The sequence below is a fragment of the Mobula birostris genome, chromosome 29 (assembly GCF_030028105.1).
Source record: "Mobula birostris isolate sMobBir1 chromosome 29, sMobBir1.hap1, whole genome shotgun sequence".
NCBI lineage: Eukaryota > Metazoa > Chordata > Chondrichthyes > Myliobatiformes > Myliobatidae > Mobula > Mobula birostris.
The window spans coordinates 20,993,789-21,012,631 of record NC_092398.1 but is presented as its reverse complement, the minus strand read 5'-3'; the positions used below and the strand labels follow the sequence as shown (position 1 = coordinate 21,012,631).

The 18,843-nt window shown below is 46.7% G+C and overlaps 1 protein-coding gene across 1 annotated transcript; it reads right to left on the bottom strand.

Moving 5' to 3' along the window:
* Nucleotides 1-8,527: 8,527 nt before the first annotated feature.
* Nucleotides 8,528-9,458, bottom strand: LOC140189921 (C3a anaphylatoxin chemotactic receptor-like). Its single transcript, XM_072246268.1, is given in 2 exon segments — nt 8,528-8,717; nt 8,719-9,458. Coding segments are annotated over 2 exon segments (930 nt in total).
* Nucleotides 9,459-18,843: the final 9,385 nt, after the last annotated feature.

Sequence of the window (18,843 nt, the reverse complement as noted above, 5' to 3'; positions counted from 1 at the left end):
CATATTCAATAGAAGTGCAAGTTGGGTGGGATCCAGGTTGACTTGGTAGTGTGGAGTTAGAATGAGATTTTCTATAGACACTTGCGGAGAGGTGATTTTCTGGCTGCATTCTGCAGGGATCGGTGCTGGGACCTCTGTTGTTTGTGTGATGTATAAATGACGAATGAAATTCTAGATGGGTGTCTTCACACAGAAAATACCGGAGGAACTCAGCAGGGCAAGGCAGCACCTTTGGAAAAGAGTACAGTCGACGTTTTGGGCAGAAACCCTTCGACAGGACTGGGTGGCTTCGTAAGTTTGCAGATGACACAAAGGCTGGCGGAAGTGCAGCCGGTGAGGAAGATTGTCAGAGGATACAGCAGGATATAGATCCAAGACCCAAGATTCAAGACCGTTTAATGTGATTTCCAGTGCACAAGCGTAAAGGATAACGGACGAATTGTTACTCCGGATCTGGCGCAGCGCAAACAAACAAACAAACAAACAAACAAACAAATAAATAAATTAATTATATATATAATATTTATTTATATATCCCCTTATCGGTCGTGTGTATTTTCCCCTCAATATCGGGTCCTCTGCCAGAGGTCTGCGAAATTTAGGGTACGGCACAATATCCTTGCTGTTTCCAGTAGTGCGCTCTTCTAAACCGTGGGGGAAGTAACTGTTCTTGAATCTGATTGTCCTGGTTTAGAAGCTGATGGGAGAGGGACAAACAGTCCATGAGCAGGGTGGATGTGATCCTTCATGATACGATCAGCTAAAGATGGGGGCGGGGGAAGAAATGGCAGATGACGGTTCATCTGCTTCAGTGTGAGCTGTTGCACGCTGGGAGATTCAACTCTGTGCGGAAAGTAGACAGTTAATGGCAGGACCCTTAACAGCACGGATGTACAGAGTGATACTCTGATCTAAATCCATAGTTGTCTGAAATTGGCTACCCAATAGATTGGTAAGGCATGCTTGTGATTATTGGTCGAGGGATTAAGTATAATAGTCAGGGAGTCACGTAGTAACTGTGTAAAACCTTGATAACCTGTATTCGAAGTGCTTTGTGCAGTATCGGATGTCCCAGTACAGGAAGGACGTGGACGTTTGGAACTGGTGCCTCTAAGGAATTTGTACCATAACCCCGTGGGTTTCCTCCGGCTGCTCCGGTTTCCTCTTACAGTGGTCATTCTAAATTGTCCCAATATTAGGCTCAGATTATATCGTGGCTCGAATACCCGGAAGGGCCTATTCCGTGCAGTATCTGAATAAAATAATGAATAAAGGAGGTTCACCAGGATGCTCCTGGATTTGAGTTTTGTCCAACGTCTTCTGTACCCTACCCAAAGCTTCCACATCCTTCCTGTAATGGGGCAACATGAACTGCACAGAACAGTCCAAGCTCGAGTTGTTTTCTCAAGAGCTTCGGTGTCTGAGGGGAGACCCCGATGGAACTTTACGCAATTGTGAGAGGCAAAGGTCGTGTAGCCAGTCAGTGATCTTTTCTGTTGTTGGGAATTTCAAATACAGGAGCGCACATTTTTGACGTGAGAGGGGTAAGTTTAAAGGGGTATTACGATGCCTGATTTTATACACAGACTTCTGGGTGCCAGAACGGTGGGCAGAAGCAGATGCGGCAGGCATAGCTTAAACGCCATCTATCAATTGGCTGGCAATACAGCCATTGCTGGCAGAATTTCAGATGGTGACAAGAGAGCGTGCAGGAGTGAGATATATCAGCTAGTCGAGCGCAACAGCAAACTTGCACTCAACGTCAGTAAGACCAAATACCTGATTGTGGACTTCAGAAAGGGTAAGACGAGGGAAGACACACCAGTCCTCATAGAGGGATCTAAAGTGGAAAACGTGGAGTACTTCCAAGTTCTTGGGCGTCAATATCTGTTCAGGATTTAACCTGGCCCCAACATATCGATGGAACTACAAAGAAGGCAAGGCAGCTGCTATGCTTGAGAAGATTTGATATGCCTCCAGCTTTGCTTGAAAATTTCGACAGATGTACCGTGGAGGGCATTCTAACTGGCTGCATCACCGTCTGGTATGGGTGTGTGTGTGTGTGTGTGTGTGTGTGTGTCTGTGCGCGCGAGGGGTGGGGGGAGGTTTGCGAAGCTACTGTACAGGATCAAAGTAAGCTGCAGAGCGTGGTAAACTCGGTCAGCTCCATCATGAGCACCAGCCTCTGTAGTATCCAGGAAACCTTCAGGAAGCGATGCCTCAAAAAGTCGGCGTCCATTATTAGGGACCCTCCTCACACAGATCATGCCCTGCTCTCTTTGCTACAATCATGAAGAAGGCACAGACGACTGAAGGCACACACTTAACGATTCAGAAACAGCTTATTTCCCTCTGCTATTGAATTTCTGAATGGGCATTCAACCCATGAAGACGACCTCGCTACTTTTTTATTTCTATTTTTGAGTTACTTATTTAGTTTAACGATTTAATAGATACATATTTGCTCCCTAAATCCGGTATGCAAAGCGGGAGTACTTTCGCGTAGGGACCTCTATTGCGAACACTGCTTGCTGCCGAACATCCTCCTTCTCCATCCACAGGAGATGCACTCTGACGAGGATCCATCTGTGGGGGTGGGTGGGGGCGTGGGGGGGGGGGGGTTCCTGCACACACTCTTCGCGACGAAGAGTGTCGGTTCGAGCAATTCTAGCCCCTCCTGGGTAAATACCAGAGAGAGAGGGATGGCCAGGACGTACCTCAAGACCCGGCGGAGAACGCGGCCAGCGAACATGTGAAGAAGGGGCATGAGGTTGCTTTTGAAGGAGGGCAGTCCAATGATGACACAGCTGCACTTCCAGAGCATAGGATGGTTGAAGGACCAGACCTGGCTACAAACAGTGCTGAGGAGTCAGCAGATGCCAAAATCCGTTTTAGGACGTCGTGTCGATGTCACGAGAGATATCATACTGACTCAGAAAAGTGACATGGAAAATGAAGCTCTGACACTCACTCGTTCTATGGAATGTGTGATAAGATCGAGTTAAGGGAACTTCACACTGTGTCTAACCTCGAGAGTGTGTTATGGAACAACACAGTGCGAACTTCCCTCTGTGCCTCTAACCAGAAGTTGTGTGATGGAGCGGTGTAGAGGGAGCTTCACTCGGTGTCTGTCCCCGGCTGTGTACAAAGGAATGGAGGAGAATTAATCTGCGTCTGACCCTGGGAGTGTGTGATGGGACAGTGCATAGAGAAGTTCACTTCATGCCTGCCCCGGGAGTGGACGGTGTGGAGGGAGATCCATTCTGTCTGAACACTGGATTTCGTGATGAGACGGTGTGCAGGGAGCTTCATTCTCTGTCTGACACCGGGATGGTGTGATGGGACGGTGTAAAAGAGCTTCACTCTGCGTCTAAAGATGGGTGTGTGCGATGAGATAGTGCAGAGATAGATTTACTCTGTTGTCTAAGCCTTCGTGGGTGCGATGGGATGGTGTCGAGGGAGGGAGAACCAAGTTATATCCGACCATGGCAATATCAGATGGAACGGTGTGGAAGGAGCTTCACTCTATGTCCGACCCCGCAAATGTATCATAGGACAATGTGAAGGGGGTTTACTCAGTGTCTAACCCCAGGAGTAGGCGATGGGACGGTGTAGCCTCACTGAATGTCTGACCCAGGGAGTGTATAAAGAGGCGGTGTGGTGTGAGCTTCACTCTGTGTCTGACCGCGGTAGTGTGTATTGAGACAGTGTGGAGAGAGCTTCACACTGTCTCTGACATCGGGAGTGTGTGAAGGGACGGTGTGGAAGGTGCTTTTCTCTGTGCTTGACTTTGGAATTGTGTGACGGGACCGTGTGCAAAGAGCTTCAGTCTGTATCTGACCAAGGGAATGTCTGAAGGGACGGTGTGGAGGGATCTTCACTCTCTGTCTGACCCCGAAAGTGTGTGATGGGACGGTGTGGAGCGGGCTTCAGTGTGTGGCTAACCCTGGGAGAGTGTGATGGGATTGCGTGAAGGCAACTTCAATCTGCATTTGTCCCAAGAGTGTGTAGTAGGTGTGGAGGAGCTTCACTCTCTGTGAGAATCCAGGAGTGTGTGTTGGGACGGTGTAGAAGGAGCTTCGTTCTGCGTATGATCCCCGAAGTGTGTAATGGGACGTTGGAGAGGGAGCTTCAGTCTGTATCTGAACATGGGAGTGTCTGATGGGACGGTGTGGAGGGAGCTTCACTCTATGTCTGATCCCGGGAGTGTATGATGAGACGGTGTGGAGGGAGTTTCACTCGGAGTCATATCGTGCACTTTCACAAGGAAGTTTATTACAAGGTTAAGTTGCGTACTATTACACTGCTGCAATCTCTTCTACATCATTTTCATTATCCAACATGAAAGGCACCAACAATTGATTCGAATTGGTTTGCTCATCGGAGTCAGAGGATTGTGTCGGTGCGGCGGTATTCCGTCGGGAGGTTTGCATTGGTGTTCCCCTGGGACCTCTGTTGTTTGTGATATCCGTAACTCAATTGGACGAAAATGTCGATTGGCACCTTGTTAGGTTTCCAGGTGACAAATAAATAGGCGGAGCTGTTGGCAGTGAAGAACTCTGTTAAGTGATACAGCGCGATTTACATCAATTACAGACACGGGCGGAGAAATGGCAGACGCAAATTAATCCAGGCAAGTGTGAGATGTTGCATTTTAGAAGGTCAAAGGTGAAAGGAAATCATACCGATAGGAAGTACACTCTATGCTTGTCTGCATTAGTTGAGACAAGAGCAAGTCCGCGTTTGGAGTAGAGTTTTATCCTGGTGACTTTTTACAGGAAGGACTTGGAAGCTTTGCAGAGTTTGCAGAAGAGGGTTAGCAGAGATGTTACCTGGATTAGATGATATGAGTGACGAGAAGAGATTGGACAAGCTGCAGTCGTGGAGGCCAAGGGGAGAGCCGATCGAGGCTTATAAAAGAATGTGAGGTGGAGATAGGGTAGACGGACGGTATCCCTGTCCCAGAATTAAAATGTTTCGTAGCAGAGGGCATGCACTTAAAGTCAGACGGTCGTTCGTTATGTGCCGTTTCCTATGACCTGGGCGATCACCGTCTTTCCATGAGCATGATTATTCATGGAAAATCTTTCTGCGGAAGTGGTTTGTTTTTGCCATCTTCTGGGCAGCGTCTCTAAAAGACCGGCGCCACCAGCTATTATCAATAGTCTTCAGAATTTGTCAGCCTGGCGCCAGTGGTCGCCTAGCCAGGACCTGTGATATGCACCAGCTGCTTCCATGGCTTCACGTGACCCTGATCGGGGTGGCTAAGCAGGTGCTACACCTTGCCCAAGGGTGACCTGCAGGCTAGCGGAGGGAAAGAGTGCCTTACACCTCCTTTGGTAGAGACGTATCTTCACCCCGACAACCTGAAGTAAAACGGGCAAGCTTAAAGGCTATATGTGGCGGCAGAATTCTTCACACACGGAGCGGTCGATATCTGGGATGCGCTGTCCAGGGTGGCACTGAAGGCAGGTACGATAGAGGCGTTTGAGGATTTTCTTGGATAGGTACATCGTGCAATTGTGAAGAAAGCATGGTGGCGCCTCTACTTCCTTAGGAGTCTGCGGAGATCCGGCATGACATCTAAAAGATTGACAAACGACTGTAGTTGTGTAGTGCAGAGTGTATTGCCTGGCTGCATTACATCCTGACACGGAAACACTAATGCCTTTGAACGGAAAATCCGACCGATGTTTCGGCCCAGCACATCTCGGGTAAAGCTCTCACAACCACTACGCACATCGACATGAAATGTTGTCGTAGGAAAGCAGCATCCATCATCAGAGATCCGCAGCACCCAGGACAATCTCTCCTCTCGCTGCTGCCATCAGGTAGAAGGTACAGGAGCCCCAGGATTCGCACCAGCAGGTTCACGAACAATTTCTAACCCTTCAGTATCAGGTTCTTGAGTAACTATATACAATTGCGCCGTCACTGAGATGTTTCCCACAACTAATGCTCTCACTTTAAGGACTTTTTATCTCATTATCTCGTGTTCTCGTTACTTATTTCTATTTATTTATATTTGCATGTGCACAGTTTATTGTCCACTGCACTCTGGCTAATCTTTCATTGATCCCGCTATTGTTACTATTCTAAAGATTTGCAAGGTATGCCCGCAGGAAAATGAATCTCAGGATTATATATGGTGACATATGTGTACTTTGATAATAAATTTACTTTTGCATGCACAAAGAAAGCAAGGATATGGACATTGTGTAGCCTGAAAGGATTAGTGTAGTTGGACATTTGGTCACTCGTTTAATTAGTTCGGCACAATTTGGGATTTTGGTGTTACGTCAGGTTCAGCAAACTTGGTTTGTTTTCTTTGGAGCGTTAAGGCTGGGTAAGACAGTGTAGATGATCAGAAAATTACGAGAGACGGGGTTAGGTCAGACAGTCAGAGAAATTTACTCAAATCAAATTCCAAAGCAATTTTATCATCGCAGTACAAATTTCGTAGCATATACTGCTACGAGGTTCATTTTATTTAGAGGGAAAAGCAATGGAATTTATGAAGAACTACAAATAAGCAAAACTGACGAACAGCCAATGTGCAAAGAGACACGGTGCAAGTAATGAAAAAAGAGCGAGAACATGAGTGGTAAAGGATCATTGAAAATTATCATTGAAGTCAGTCCATCAGTTCAATGTTTATTTATTTATTGACATATAACACGGAGTGGGCACTTCTGGCCCTTTGAGCCGCTCCGCCCTTTAATCCCCTGATTTATTCTTAGCCTAATTTAGGGGCAATTTACAATGACCAATTAGCGTAAAACTGGTACATCTTTTTGGATTGTGGGAGTAGAACGCAGCACCCCGAGGAAGCCCACGTTGTCACGGGGAGAACGTAAAACCCCTTATAGGCAGCGACGGGAAATGAACCCGAGTGGCTGGTACAGTAAAGCGTTGTGTTAACTACTACTCTACCGTGTCGCCCCGACTGTTGTACTAACTGCAACACTGCCATGTTGAGGTGATTGAAGTTATTCAAGCCAGTTGAGGATCCTGATTACTGTAGGACAATATTTTTTCCTAAATCTGCTGTTGATCGACCTAAAAGCTTCCGTATCTCCTGCCCGATGGCAGTAGCGAGAAGAGAGTATGGGCTGGAATGTGAGGGGTATTTCACGATAGATGCTGCTTTCCTCTGGCAGTCTTCCATGTAAATGGAGTCCTTCAGGATAGGGATGCCTACCAAGAAGAAAATTAAATCTTCCCTTCGACGGGAGTTCAGTGAGACCCACTCTCACTGCTCCCCCTCTGTGATCTCGGCTGCTCTCCGACAAGGGATGCCTCTTCGTGTAAATGGACTCAATTGTGGGGCGGGCTTCGCCTGTGATGGTCCAGGCTGCACCCACCACATTTTGTAGCTTCTCCGTTCCTAGACATTGGTTTTTCCATACCAGGCAGTGATGTAACCAGTCAAGATACTGTCCACTGTGCATCTATGGAAAGTAACCAAAGTATCTGGTGACATACCAAATCTACGCAAACTTCTAAGAAAGTAGCGCTGTTGTGCCTTCTTTGTGATTACACTAATGGGTTGGTTGCAGGACAGATCCTTCAATATGATAACGACAGGGAACTTAAACCTACTGACCCGCTCCACCTCCGATCTCCTAATGAGGACGAGCTCATAGACCTCAGGCTTTCTTCCTCCTCCAGTCGACGATCAACTCTTTGGTTTTGTGAGGAGTGAGGTTTCAATTATGGCTCCACGCTACCAGATTTTCAATTTCCCTCCCATATGCCTATCAGCATACAACGGTGATGTCGTCAGAAAACTTAAATACTGCTTTGGATCAGCTCGTAACCACACAAGCACAGGCATAAGCTGAGCAGAGCAGGGGGGTAGGCACGCAATATTTGGGCACACCTGTGCTGATAGCGAGAGTGGATAAGATATTGTTGTCAATCCGTTCTAACTGGGTCTGTAGCGAGGAAGCCTGGGATCCAGTTGCAAAGGGAGGTACCGAAGCCCAGGTCTCGGAATATTGGTTAGGAATGTTAAATACTCTTAAATACATTTAAGCTTAGGTCGGGGAGGGAGCTTAAAGGTAATGTGAAGGACAAGCATTTACACAGAGCGCTGGACGGTTTGAATAAGCTCCCAGAGACAGAGGTGGAACCCGGTACAAAGTTTAGGAGATACTTAGACCGACGCATGAAAATCTAAGAAAAGAGGGACATAGATTTTGTGGGGACAGAAGGAGCTTAATAACTTTTTCAACACAGATTTGGCCTACTCTGTGCTCTACTGATTTACGTTCTATCCTCTTCATGCACTGTGCAATACTGTCTATTTCAGAAGAAAAGTGGAGGGAACCACCTTGGAGACACTTTCACGGCGACCACCTCCGCTGCGAGCAGCCTGAAGAAGGATCTCGGCCCTAAACGTCGACTGTTTGTTCTTTTCCGTGGATGATGCCTGACCTGCCGAGTTACTCCAGCACTTTGTGTGTGATTCCCTTTCTCAGTCGTCAGGGCATGTCGCTGGGCAGAGAGTTCGCGAGGGGTATCCTTAAGCCTGTCTTTCCACGGTGACTGTGGGGTGTGGAAGATCCGTCCCCAACTCGGCGAAGGTCAGGTGGAGCGAGGCCGTCAGGGAGCGCCTGAAGACCCGGCGGAAATCACGGCCGGTGAAGACGTAGAGAAGGGGGTTAAGGGCGCTGTTGAAGGAGGCCAGACTAAAGGTAACGTACAGCCACCCATCGAGAACGGCCTCAGAGATGGTTGCAGACAATACTGGGAAGCCAGCAGATGATGAAGGCGACGACCGCGGTCACTATGAGGCGGACGGGCTTCCGGGATTTGGCTAAATCATCCATTTGCAGAATCCGGCCTATCATGATATAGCAGATCGACATGATTAGAATGGGGAGGCCGAAGATGAAGACATCCCAAGTTACATCCAAAAAGATCCAGGTATTATCCTCGAAATATAGGGTAATCTGCTCAAGCATCAAGCTGGGCAGGCACATGAGGAAGGCCAGGACCCAGACTCCGAAACAGGACGCATATACCCAAGACAGGCTCAGATGTTGCCGGAACCAAATGGGCCGAATGACGGCCAGGCAGCGGAAGATGCTGATTAGGGTCAACAGGAAGGAGCTGGCGGACATGTTGATGATGACGACGCATATGCTGAAGGATTCATCTTGGGGAAGTGAACCCAGATCGAAAAACAGGGCCAAGTGGAAGGGAAGGGTGAGGCAGTACACCAGGTCCGCCACAGCCAGATTCAGGAAACACACCGTGTGGACTCTTCTCTCCATCTTGAAGCCTATCATCCAGATGACTGCGCAGTTGCCGGGGACGCCCAGCAGCAAGGTGATAGCGAGCGCAATCGTGGACAAGTTGGCGGGTGCTAACTCGAAGTCCTCAGGCATGAAACTGTTGCAAGAGACATTCCCACCAACAGTGGAGTTGGCCAGGTCCTCGGAGAGCGACATACTGGGTCTGGTACGGGAGATATTGTGGAGGTGAGAGATGTGGGGAATGGAAGTAGGGGATGATGTGTGCGAGAGGGACAAGAGGTAAGCAGGAGAAAGGGTGAATGTGAAAAGCGATAGAGAGGTTGGACAGGTGAGGAAGGAAGGAAAAGGGGGAAGAAGGCGGAAGAGTTTGAGGACAAAGCAATCGGACTTCAAATGCTGTGCTTCCTCACCGCCCTACCTTTACCGCCCACAATGTGGCACATCCTCACCGGATTTCCAACAGTGCGGCATTCCCTCACCATTCCTTCCTCCCAACCCCCGCACCCAGAATCTTCTTTGCACCCTCTCCACGCTAGATAGGCCATGCAACATTCGAAAGTTTTCAGTGAGATCCCCCACCATCCTTTTAAATTCCAGCGAGTACAGACCCAGACTCATCAAACTTATGATAACACAAAGTCCTTTTACATCTGAGATGTCTGGATTTTTCCCTGTTTAGAAAATAGTCTGCATATTTATTTCTACTACCAAAGTGCATGACAATGCATTTTCCAACATTGTATTTCATTTGCCACTTTAACCCTATTTTCCTAATCTGTTTAAGTCCTTCTGCAGCCTACCTGTTTCCTGAACACTGCCTGCCCCTCCACCAATTTTCGTATCATCTGCAAATTTGACAACAAGATTATCCTTTCCATAATCTAAATCATTGATACTCTACATAAAAAGAAGCGGTACTAATGCTGACCCCTACGAACATCACTAGTCCCTTGCAGCCAACTAGAAAAGGATCCTTTTATTCCCACTCCCTGCTTCCTACCAATCAGCCAATGCTCTAACCATGTTAATACTTCTCCTTTAATACAAGGGCTTTTAACTTGTAAGCATCCTCATATGTTGCACCTTGTCAAAGGCCTTCCAAAAGTCCAAATATATAACATCTACTACACGCCCTTTATCTATCCTGCTTGTAATCTCCTCAAAGAATTCCTACAAGTTCGTCAGACAAGATTTTCCCTTAAGGAAGCCATGTTGATGTTACCCTGTCTTGTCCTGTGTTACAAGTACTCCATAACGTCATCCTTAACACTTAACTCCAACATCTTCCCAACCACTGAGGTCAGGACAACTAGTCTATAATTTCCTTTCTGCTGCCTTCCTCCTTTCTTGAAGAGTGGAGTAACATTTGCAATTTTCAGTCTTCTGGCACCATGCCAGAGTCCAATGATATTTGAAAGATCATAACTAATGCCTCCACAATCTCTACCTGTACCTCTTTCAGAGTCCTAGGGTGCAGTTCATCTGGTCTGGGTGACTTATGTAACTTTAGGTCTTTCAGCTTTTTGAGCATCTTTTCTTTTGTAATAGTAACTGCACTCATTTCTCCTCCCTCACACCCTACAACATCTGGCACACTGATAGTGTCTTCCACAGTGATGACTGGTGCAAAATACTCATTTAGTTCATCTGCCAGCTCCTTGTCCCTCGTTATTATTTCTCTGGTCTTATTTTCTAGCGGTCCTATATCCACTCTGATCTCTCTTTTTTTAACATACTTGAAAAAGCTTTTACTATCCACATTGATAGTCTTTGCTAATATGATTTAATAGTTCATCTTTCCGTCCTAATGATTCTTTTAACTGTTCTCTGTAAGTTTTTAAAACCTTTCCAATCCTCTATCTTCCCATTAATTTTTGCTTTATTGTTTACCTCCTCTTTTGCTTTTTCATCAGCTTTGACTTCCATTGTCAGCCACTGCTGTACCATTTTGCCATTTGAGTATTTTTTTGTGTGTTTGGAATGCATCTATCTTGCACCTTCCTCATTTTCTACCCCCCAAAAACTCACGCCACCCCTGTCAAGCAGCTCCTTCCAGTTTACTTTGGCCAGCTCCTCTGTCATACCACTGTAATTTCCCTTACGCCACTGAAATATTGCTACGTCAGACTTTAGTTTCTCCCTATCAAATTTCAAGTTGAACTCAGTTTTATTGTGATCACTGCCTCCTAAGGGTTCTTTTACCCTAAGCCCCCTAATCGTCTCCGGTACATTACATAACACCTAATTCAGTAGAGTTGAAACCCCAGAAGGCATGACGCCAAACTGCTCTAAAAGTCAGCTCGTAGGCATTCAAAAAACTCACTCTCTTGAGATTCATTACCAACTTGATTTTCCCAATTGTCCTCCATGTTGCAATATCCCATGTCTATAGTAACATTGCGCTTTTGACGCGCCTTTTCCATTTCCCGTTGTAATCCTTGGTCCATATCCTAGCTACTTTTGGGTGGCCTATATATGACTGCCATCAGGGTTCTTTTACACTTGCAGTTTCTTAAGTCAACCCACAAGGATTCAACATCGTCCGATCCTATATCATATCTTTCTATTGACTTGATGCCATTTTTACCAGTAGAGCCACACCCACCTCTGATTACCTTCCTATCCATCCGGTAAAATGTGTAACCTTGTACAGTCAGCTCACAACTACAAACATCCTTCAGCCACGATTCAGTGATAGTCACAGCAGCATACTCGAGAATCTGTAAAAGTGCAACAAGATCATCGACCTTATTTCTTATACTCCGTGCATTGAGATATAAAACTTTGAGTATTGTATTTGCTACCCCTTTTGATTCTGCTGTTGTCCCATATTTTCTCTATTCTGGGTAAAGAAAGCAACTGTACGCTTTCCCCACCGTCTTATCTGCTCATGTTTTGATTTGTAAGTTCGTTGAGGCCCTTGTGTCCTTCTCCATATGCACCAATCTTATTTGCCTAATCTGTCACGGATCTTTCTGTATCTTGTCCGTTCAGCTGTATCTAGCTACCTACCTACCTACCTATCTATCTATCTGATCCATATTATCTTTCTATCTTGCCTATCTACCGATCTATTTGTCTGTCTGACTGTCTGTCTAACCTATCTATCTATTAAATCTGTCTTATCGATCTAATCGATCTATCTACAGCGTTCAACAGACCTTTCAGGCCCTTTGAGCCACACCGCCCATATATCCACTCGATTTCATCCTAGCCTAATCACAGGACCATTTACAACGCCGAATTAATCAACCATTTGATATGTATTTGGATTTTGGGAGGAAACTGGAGCACTCTGAGGAAACCCACGCAGTCATACTCCTTACAGGAGGCGACCAGAATTGAACCTCAGTTGCTGGTACTGTAAAGCGTTGTCCTAACTATGCTAACTACACCTCTACCGTCCCGCCCCAACTCTTAGAGTTTTGATAACGTCTCTTACGTATATACGTTGCCCGAGCAACACTCACAACAGGCTGGTGGAACTCAGCATGTCGGGCAGCATCCGTGGACACGATCAGTCAACATTTCGGGCCGGAACCCTTCATCAGGACCTGCTGAGATCCTCCAGCGTGTTGTGAGTGTTGCTTTGACCCCAGCATCTGCAGAGTATTTTGTGTTATACGTTGCCCGACGTAGGAGAGCGAGAACGCCCTACACCCTCACCAATCTATCGAACTGTGTTTCTACTTTCAAGGAATCATGGACTTTAAACCCTTGATCCCTATGCTCATCAGCAGCCTTCAGCACCCCACTGTATACCTCTGCTCCTGATTTGACTCCCAAATTACATCACCTCACAGTTTGCCCGATTAAACTCTATTTGCCAATTGTGGTGATCAGCGAAATGTTTGTAGAAGAGAGGGGCGTAGAGGTTCATGGCTTCCTGAAAGTGGCGACAGAGGTAGACAAGGTGGCGATGAGGATCATCATCAGGCAGGACACTAAGTGCAGCGTTAGTGAGTCATCGTGCGGTTGTACGAGACGTTGGTGAGGTATGTTGTGTTCAGTTTTAGTCATCCTGCTATATGAAGGATATTATTAAACTGGACAAAAATGTTTACAAGGGCGCTGCCAGTATTCCAGGCACAGAAAGAGGTTGGTCATGCTTGGACTTTATTCCCAGGAGTGTAGGAGACTGAGAGCTGATCTTATAGACGTGTACATAATCACGGGGGGCCCACATTCGTAGATTATATGCAAAGTCTTTTTCACAGGGTTGGGGAATCAAGAACCAGCGTGCACAGGTTTAAGACGAGGGGGAAGAGTTGAGAGGACACTGAAGAGGCAAATTTTCCTGACACAAACTATGGCATTTATGTGGAATGATCTTCCAGAGCTGTCACATGGCTGGAATTCTTTGTGCAAGTTATCAAAAGGAGTTTGAGTACGCGGTCCCCTGAAAGGGATGTCTCAGGTCGGCAGGGCGGTAAAGGCGGCATTTGGCTTGCCGGCCTTTATCCGTCAGGGCACTGAATACGGACGTTGGAGTAGTAAAGGAAATTGTTGAGGCCACATTTTACATATTGTGTCTGCTATTAGAAGCAGATACGTCAACGTCACTTATCAAGACACGTGGACAGATATATATGTAGGAAGGTTCCGAGCAGGTGCCTCATATTTGCGATCCACGAATGGTAGGGGTCGACAGCATCAATAAGGTTGGGAACCCCTGGTTAGAGGAATATGGTTTATGAGAATGGCTTCGATGAGAAACTCTCTCGGCATGGAACAGTTTTGGCGGAAGTCCCTGTTTCAATGACGTATTACCCTCTGACTCTAGACTTGAACAACTAGGCCCTTCTGTTTATCTACATTCCTTCGCACTCTACCACTCGATGTGGATGACCAATACGGGTTTGACTTCCTAAGACGCATCACCACATGATTAACTGGATGGAAAACCAATTGCCAACTGTTCCATCGCTTATTGTTGCCCTAGATACACTTTCTTTCTGTCCTCAACGTCACCAGCTTTCCTGTCATCCACAGACTCTCTGATCGTACCACCATATTCCATCTATCGTTAACCTGAACCCCCAAGTAGCAGAGGTTTCACCACAGACAAACCGACCCACCACAGGTCACCGACTTCCAAATACGAAATCACCCTTCCTGCATCACCTCCTGTCTTTTTCCACTAAACCAAGTTCGGATCCAGTTTACTAATTCACTTTTTATCCCATGTGATTTAACCTTCTGGGCTAGCCTACCATAAGGGTCATGTCACTACAATTTAAAGCCCACGCCGGACAATATCAACTATCCTGACTTATTCCGTCTTCTGAAATACCCCCTCAAAATACCTCCTGAAATTAGTGTGGCAGATGTCCTGCATACAAAGCCACCCTGACTCTCACAGATCAAATACTGCCTTTCCAATGAACATTAATTCCGAACTCTGCTCTCCCTCGAGATCCAGCTCACCTTCCCTGGAATCTCCAGCTCAGACCGAACTCCTGGCCAGATCGGAGCAGTTGGACTCAGATCCCAAATTTTCCACGAGGTCCCAGTCTTGAAGAAGAATGTGCAGCTCCAGACAGATCCAGGAGGTACGATGATGCTGGTCTAGGAGATGTCCAGATTAAGGTTTGGGAGATGGATCAGTCCACCTTGGGAGTACACCCCAGAGATTCAAAGCTGCAAGCAGCTCAGTTTCTGGAAGTTAGATCGATGACACCAGGAGATAACGCTGAACTCACTCTGCAGAGAACAACAAATATTTACTTTATATCGGAGAAGTAACAGAGACAATGAAGCTTTGTGCCTTACCCGTGACCTAGGAGTGTGATAGGACCTTGTGGAGGATCATCACTCTATTTCTTACCCTGAGATGGGGTGATGGGAATTGTAGAAAGAGCTTCTCTCTGTGTCTAACAGGACAATATAAGTCCAAGAAAGGTTAAATTGCTGGGCATTCAGGATGAAGTAGCCAATTAGAATGGACTTTGTGTTCGTGGAGGATACAGAGAGTGATAGTAGATTGTTGTTTACTTGATTGGAGACCGAGTAACAACTGGTGTGATACAAGGATCGGGGCTGGGTCAATCGCTGTTTATCATCTACACTGGACAATCTTTTAGGTACATCTGCATACCTGCGGGTTAATGCATATATCTAACCAGACAATGCCGTGGCAGCAACACAATGCATATGAACATGGAGACATGGTCAATAGGTTCAGTTGTGATCAAACACCAGTATTCGGATGAAATATGGTCTGAGTGACTTTGACCGTGGGATGATCGTTGGTGCTAGACGGGGCGGTTTGAGAATCCCAGAAACTAGCGACATCCTGGATTTGTCGGGCATAACCGTCTCTAGAATTTACAGAGAATTCACGCGAAGTACAATAAAGATCCAGTGAGCGGCGGTTCTGTTGGCGAAAGGCCTTGTTAATGAGAGAGGTCAAAGGAGAATAGCGATAGTGGGTCAGCTGACGGGGAGGCGACAGAACTTCAAGTAACCCCGCCTTACAACAGTGGTAGGCTGAAGAACATGTCCGAACGTACAACACGCCGATCCTTGAACTTGATTGGCTACAGCACCAAAAGACCAGGAACAAACATGCAGTGGCCACTTTATTAGGTACAGTAGGTACTATATAAAATGACCGTTGAGTGCTCACACAATTACACCCTAATCCTACGCCTAGTCCGAAACCGAATTCTGGCTCTCACATCACCAATAATCCTGGCCGTCATTCCTCACCAACCCTCCCTCACATCCACTCGCAGCGCGGAGCTCCCTCCTGTAGCGTAATGCTCCTCACCGCCCTTCCAGGGTGTGGCACTCCCTCACCTCCTCTCCCGCGGTGACCGTTCCTTTCACTGCCTGAGACTTCTAACTGGCGTTCCAGTTAATTCAACGCTGTGAGAGTTTCTACTGGCTCCACTACCTACTCAGGCAGTACGTTCCAAACTATAGCCTTCCACCACTGGGAGAAAAGAATCCACGCCCTTCAGATTTCCTCTACACCCATCCCCTGTCCGTACTCCCTGGGTTCTGGCTTTTGCCACGGGAAAAATTCCTGCTCTCATTCTACCTCTGCCTCTCATCATACTACCCACCTCTATCAGGGTCCCTCGTAGCCTCCTCCGCTCCAGGGGAAACCGACCCAGCCTCTCTGGCCTCCCCTCGTACCAAAAATGCACCATCTTGGGCAACTTCCTTCACGCTGTCCTCTAAACCCTCTCCAAAACAGTCACCTCCTTCTTGCAGTGCGGTGAACAGACTGTAAACAGTACTCCAGCAGTGGGCTGACCAACAGTTGTACCATAACCAGTCCACTTTTATATTCTTTGTCCTGTGTAATGGAGGTAATATCCCGCATGACTTCTTCACCTGTGCTGCCTTCCTCGGTGATCACTGGACTTCTACACATGGATCCCTCTATCCCTCAATACTCACCACCATTCACGGCGCGTACCCCACTATTGTATACCGAGGAACCTCTGATTCTCAATATTCAGCCTCGTTCATGATGTGTGTCATACCCTTACAAACCGCGATCCCTCTCACCCTCAACACTCAATACTATTCATGGTGTGAATCCCATCCTTGTACACTGAGGTTCCTCTGTTTCTCAACACTCCGCACCATTCACAGTGCGTGTTCTACCCTTGTACGCCGCGGTCCCTCTGATTCGCAACACTCCCCGCCAATCATGGCGTGTTGTCCTACCCTTGTACACCACAATCCTTTGCCCCTCAACACCCCACACCAATCATTGTGTGCATAGCACCTTTCTACACCGAGACCTCTCTGCTCCTCAATGCTACCTACTATGCGTGGTTTGTGCCCTATCTTTGAACACCGCGGTCTCTCTGTTCCTCAGTACTCCCGACCATATATGGTGCGCGTCCTACCCTTGTACACAGTGCTCCCGGTGCTCTGCAACGCTCCGCACCATTTACGACGTGTTTCTAACCCTTGTACACCGAAGACCCGCTGATCCATAAGATTCCGTACCATACATGTTGTGCGTCCTACCCTTGTACACCGAGGTCCCTGCTCGTCAATATTCCTGACGCCTTATGATTTATTATGTTATTACTTCCGAAAAACTCGAAGATTCATGATGTACTCACAAACAAAACTCGTTAACACTTTCATGTCAAAACTGTCAGTTTAGTTTCATCCCTCCCTAAATCTACGTACCTCCTGTATTGCGATATCAGTCGCTCCCGATAACCCAAGCCAAGGTCCGACTTACTGAGTGCGTCCCTGTGCCCCGGAGTTCTGGCTTCTTTCTAAGATGATTATTCTCCCAAGTTGTCCCTGTCAAGTGCCTTGGGAGGACTTTTTTTTTTTTACATACGTTTCTCTGGATATTTCCGAGAAATACCCAGAATCCCAGTCAATAATTTTATGTACATAAATCAACTTCTTTTCCGTATAGAGCATTATTCTTTCTTTAGCTTCAAACACTTGCTGTCACCGTTCCATAATCAACTTAACTCTTTAACCACCGGATCATCTGGCGAAGAAGACTATAGGATACTTGCGTTGACATGTTCAAGAACAGATCTCTGGGCGTGGATATAATCCAAAGATTCTGGAGGTTTATATACAGTGAACAACAGATTCTCGGATGTGGGTTACAGGAGGTGGCTTATTACAATGGATCGAGCGTGGTAAGCAAAAGGTGAACATTTTATACTTCATTGGGACGTACGAGTGTAACTGATAGAGATAGACAGAGAGTTAGAGATATGGATAGAAATAGAGAATGCAACAGATTGAGTTAAAGATAGAGATCGAGATAGGACAGAGATAGAGACAGTGTCACGTCTACACTGGCAGGCATCTTCCAATCTCGACACAGCTAGCAGGAGTCACCCGCTACTCGTTTCCAAATCATCTCCTGCAGCCCACTTATATCTACCTTTCATCCGCAATCCTTGTTCACTCACATGAACCAGCCTCAACCAGTTGCTCCTAGCTTTCAGTGATCTTGTTGCCTTGTCGAGTTTAGAATCTGTTCTCTATTGTTTTATTGTCGTTCGTGGCTTTTTGTATTGTCGTTTATTAGTGAAATAGAAAAAGTAAAAGAAAAAGAGAGAAGAGAGAGAGAGAGAGAGAGAGAGAGAGAGAGAGAGAGAGAATATGAGGACTAGACTGCTTAGCAAGTCGAGTGCTCCGCCAATTAATTAAGATCGCGTGTGATCTGGGCGACGTCAGAACATTTTTCGTGGGGCGAATCTACGCAAGCATCAGGCCCGATGGTGTAACTGGATTGGCATTGAGAGCCTGTGCTGACCAATGGCTGGAGTGTTCAAGGTCATCTTCAATCGCTCACTCCTACAGTCGGGCGTTCTCACCTGTTTCATAAAGGCATTAAGTACGCGGTGCCTAAGAAGGGCAGGGTGAAATGTCTGAACGTCTATCGCCCAGTAGCTCTCACATCTATTACGACGAAGTGCTTTGAGAGGTTAGTCACGGTGAGAGCCAACTCCTGCCCAAGAAAGGGCGTGGAACAATTGGAATTTGACTACCTTCAGAACAGACCTGCAGTGGATGCAGTCCCTTTGGCTCTGTATTTGGCCTTGGACCAGATGGACATTAACAATACCTACGT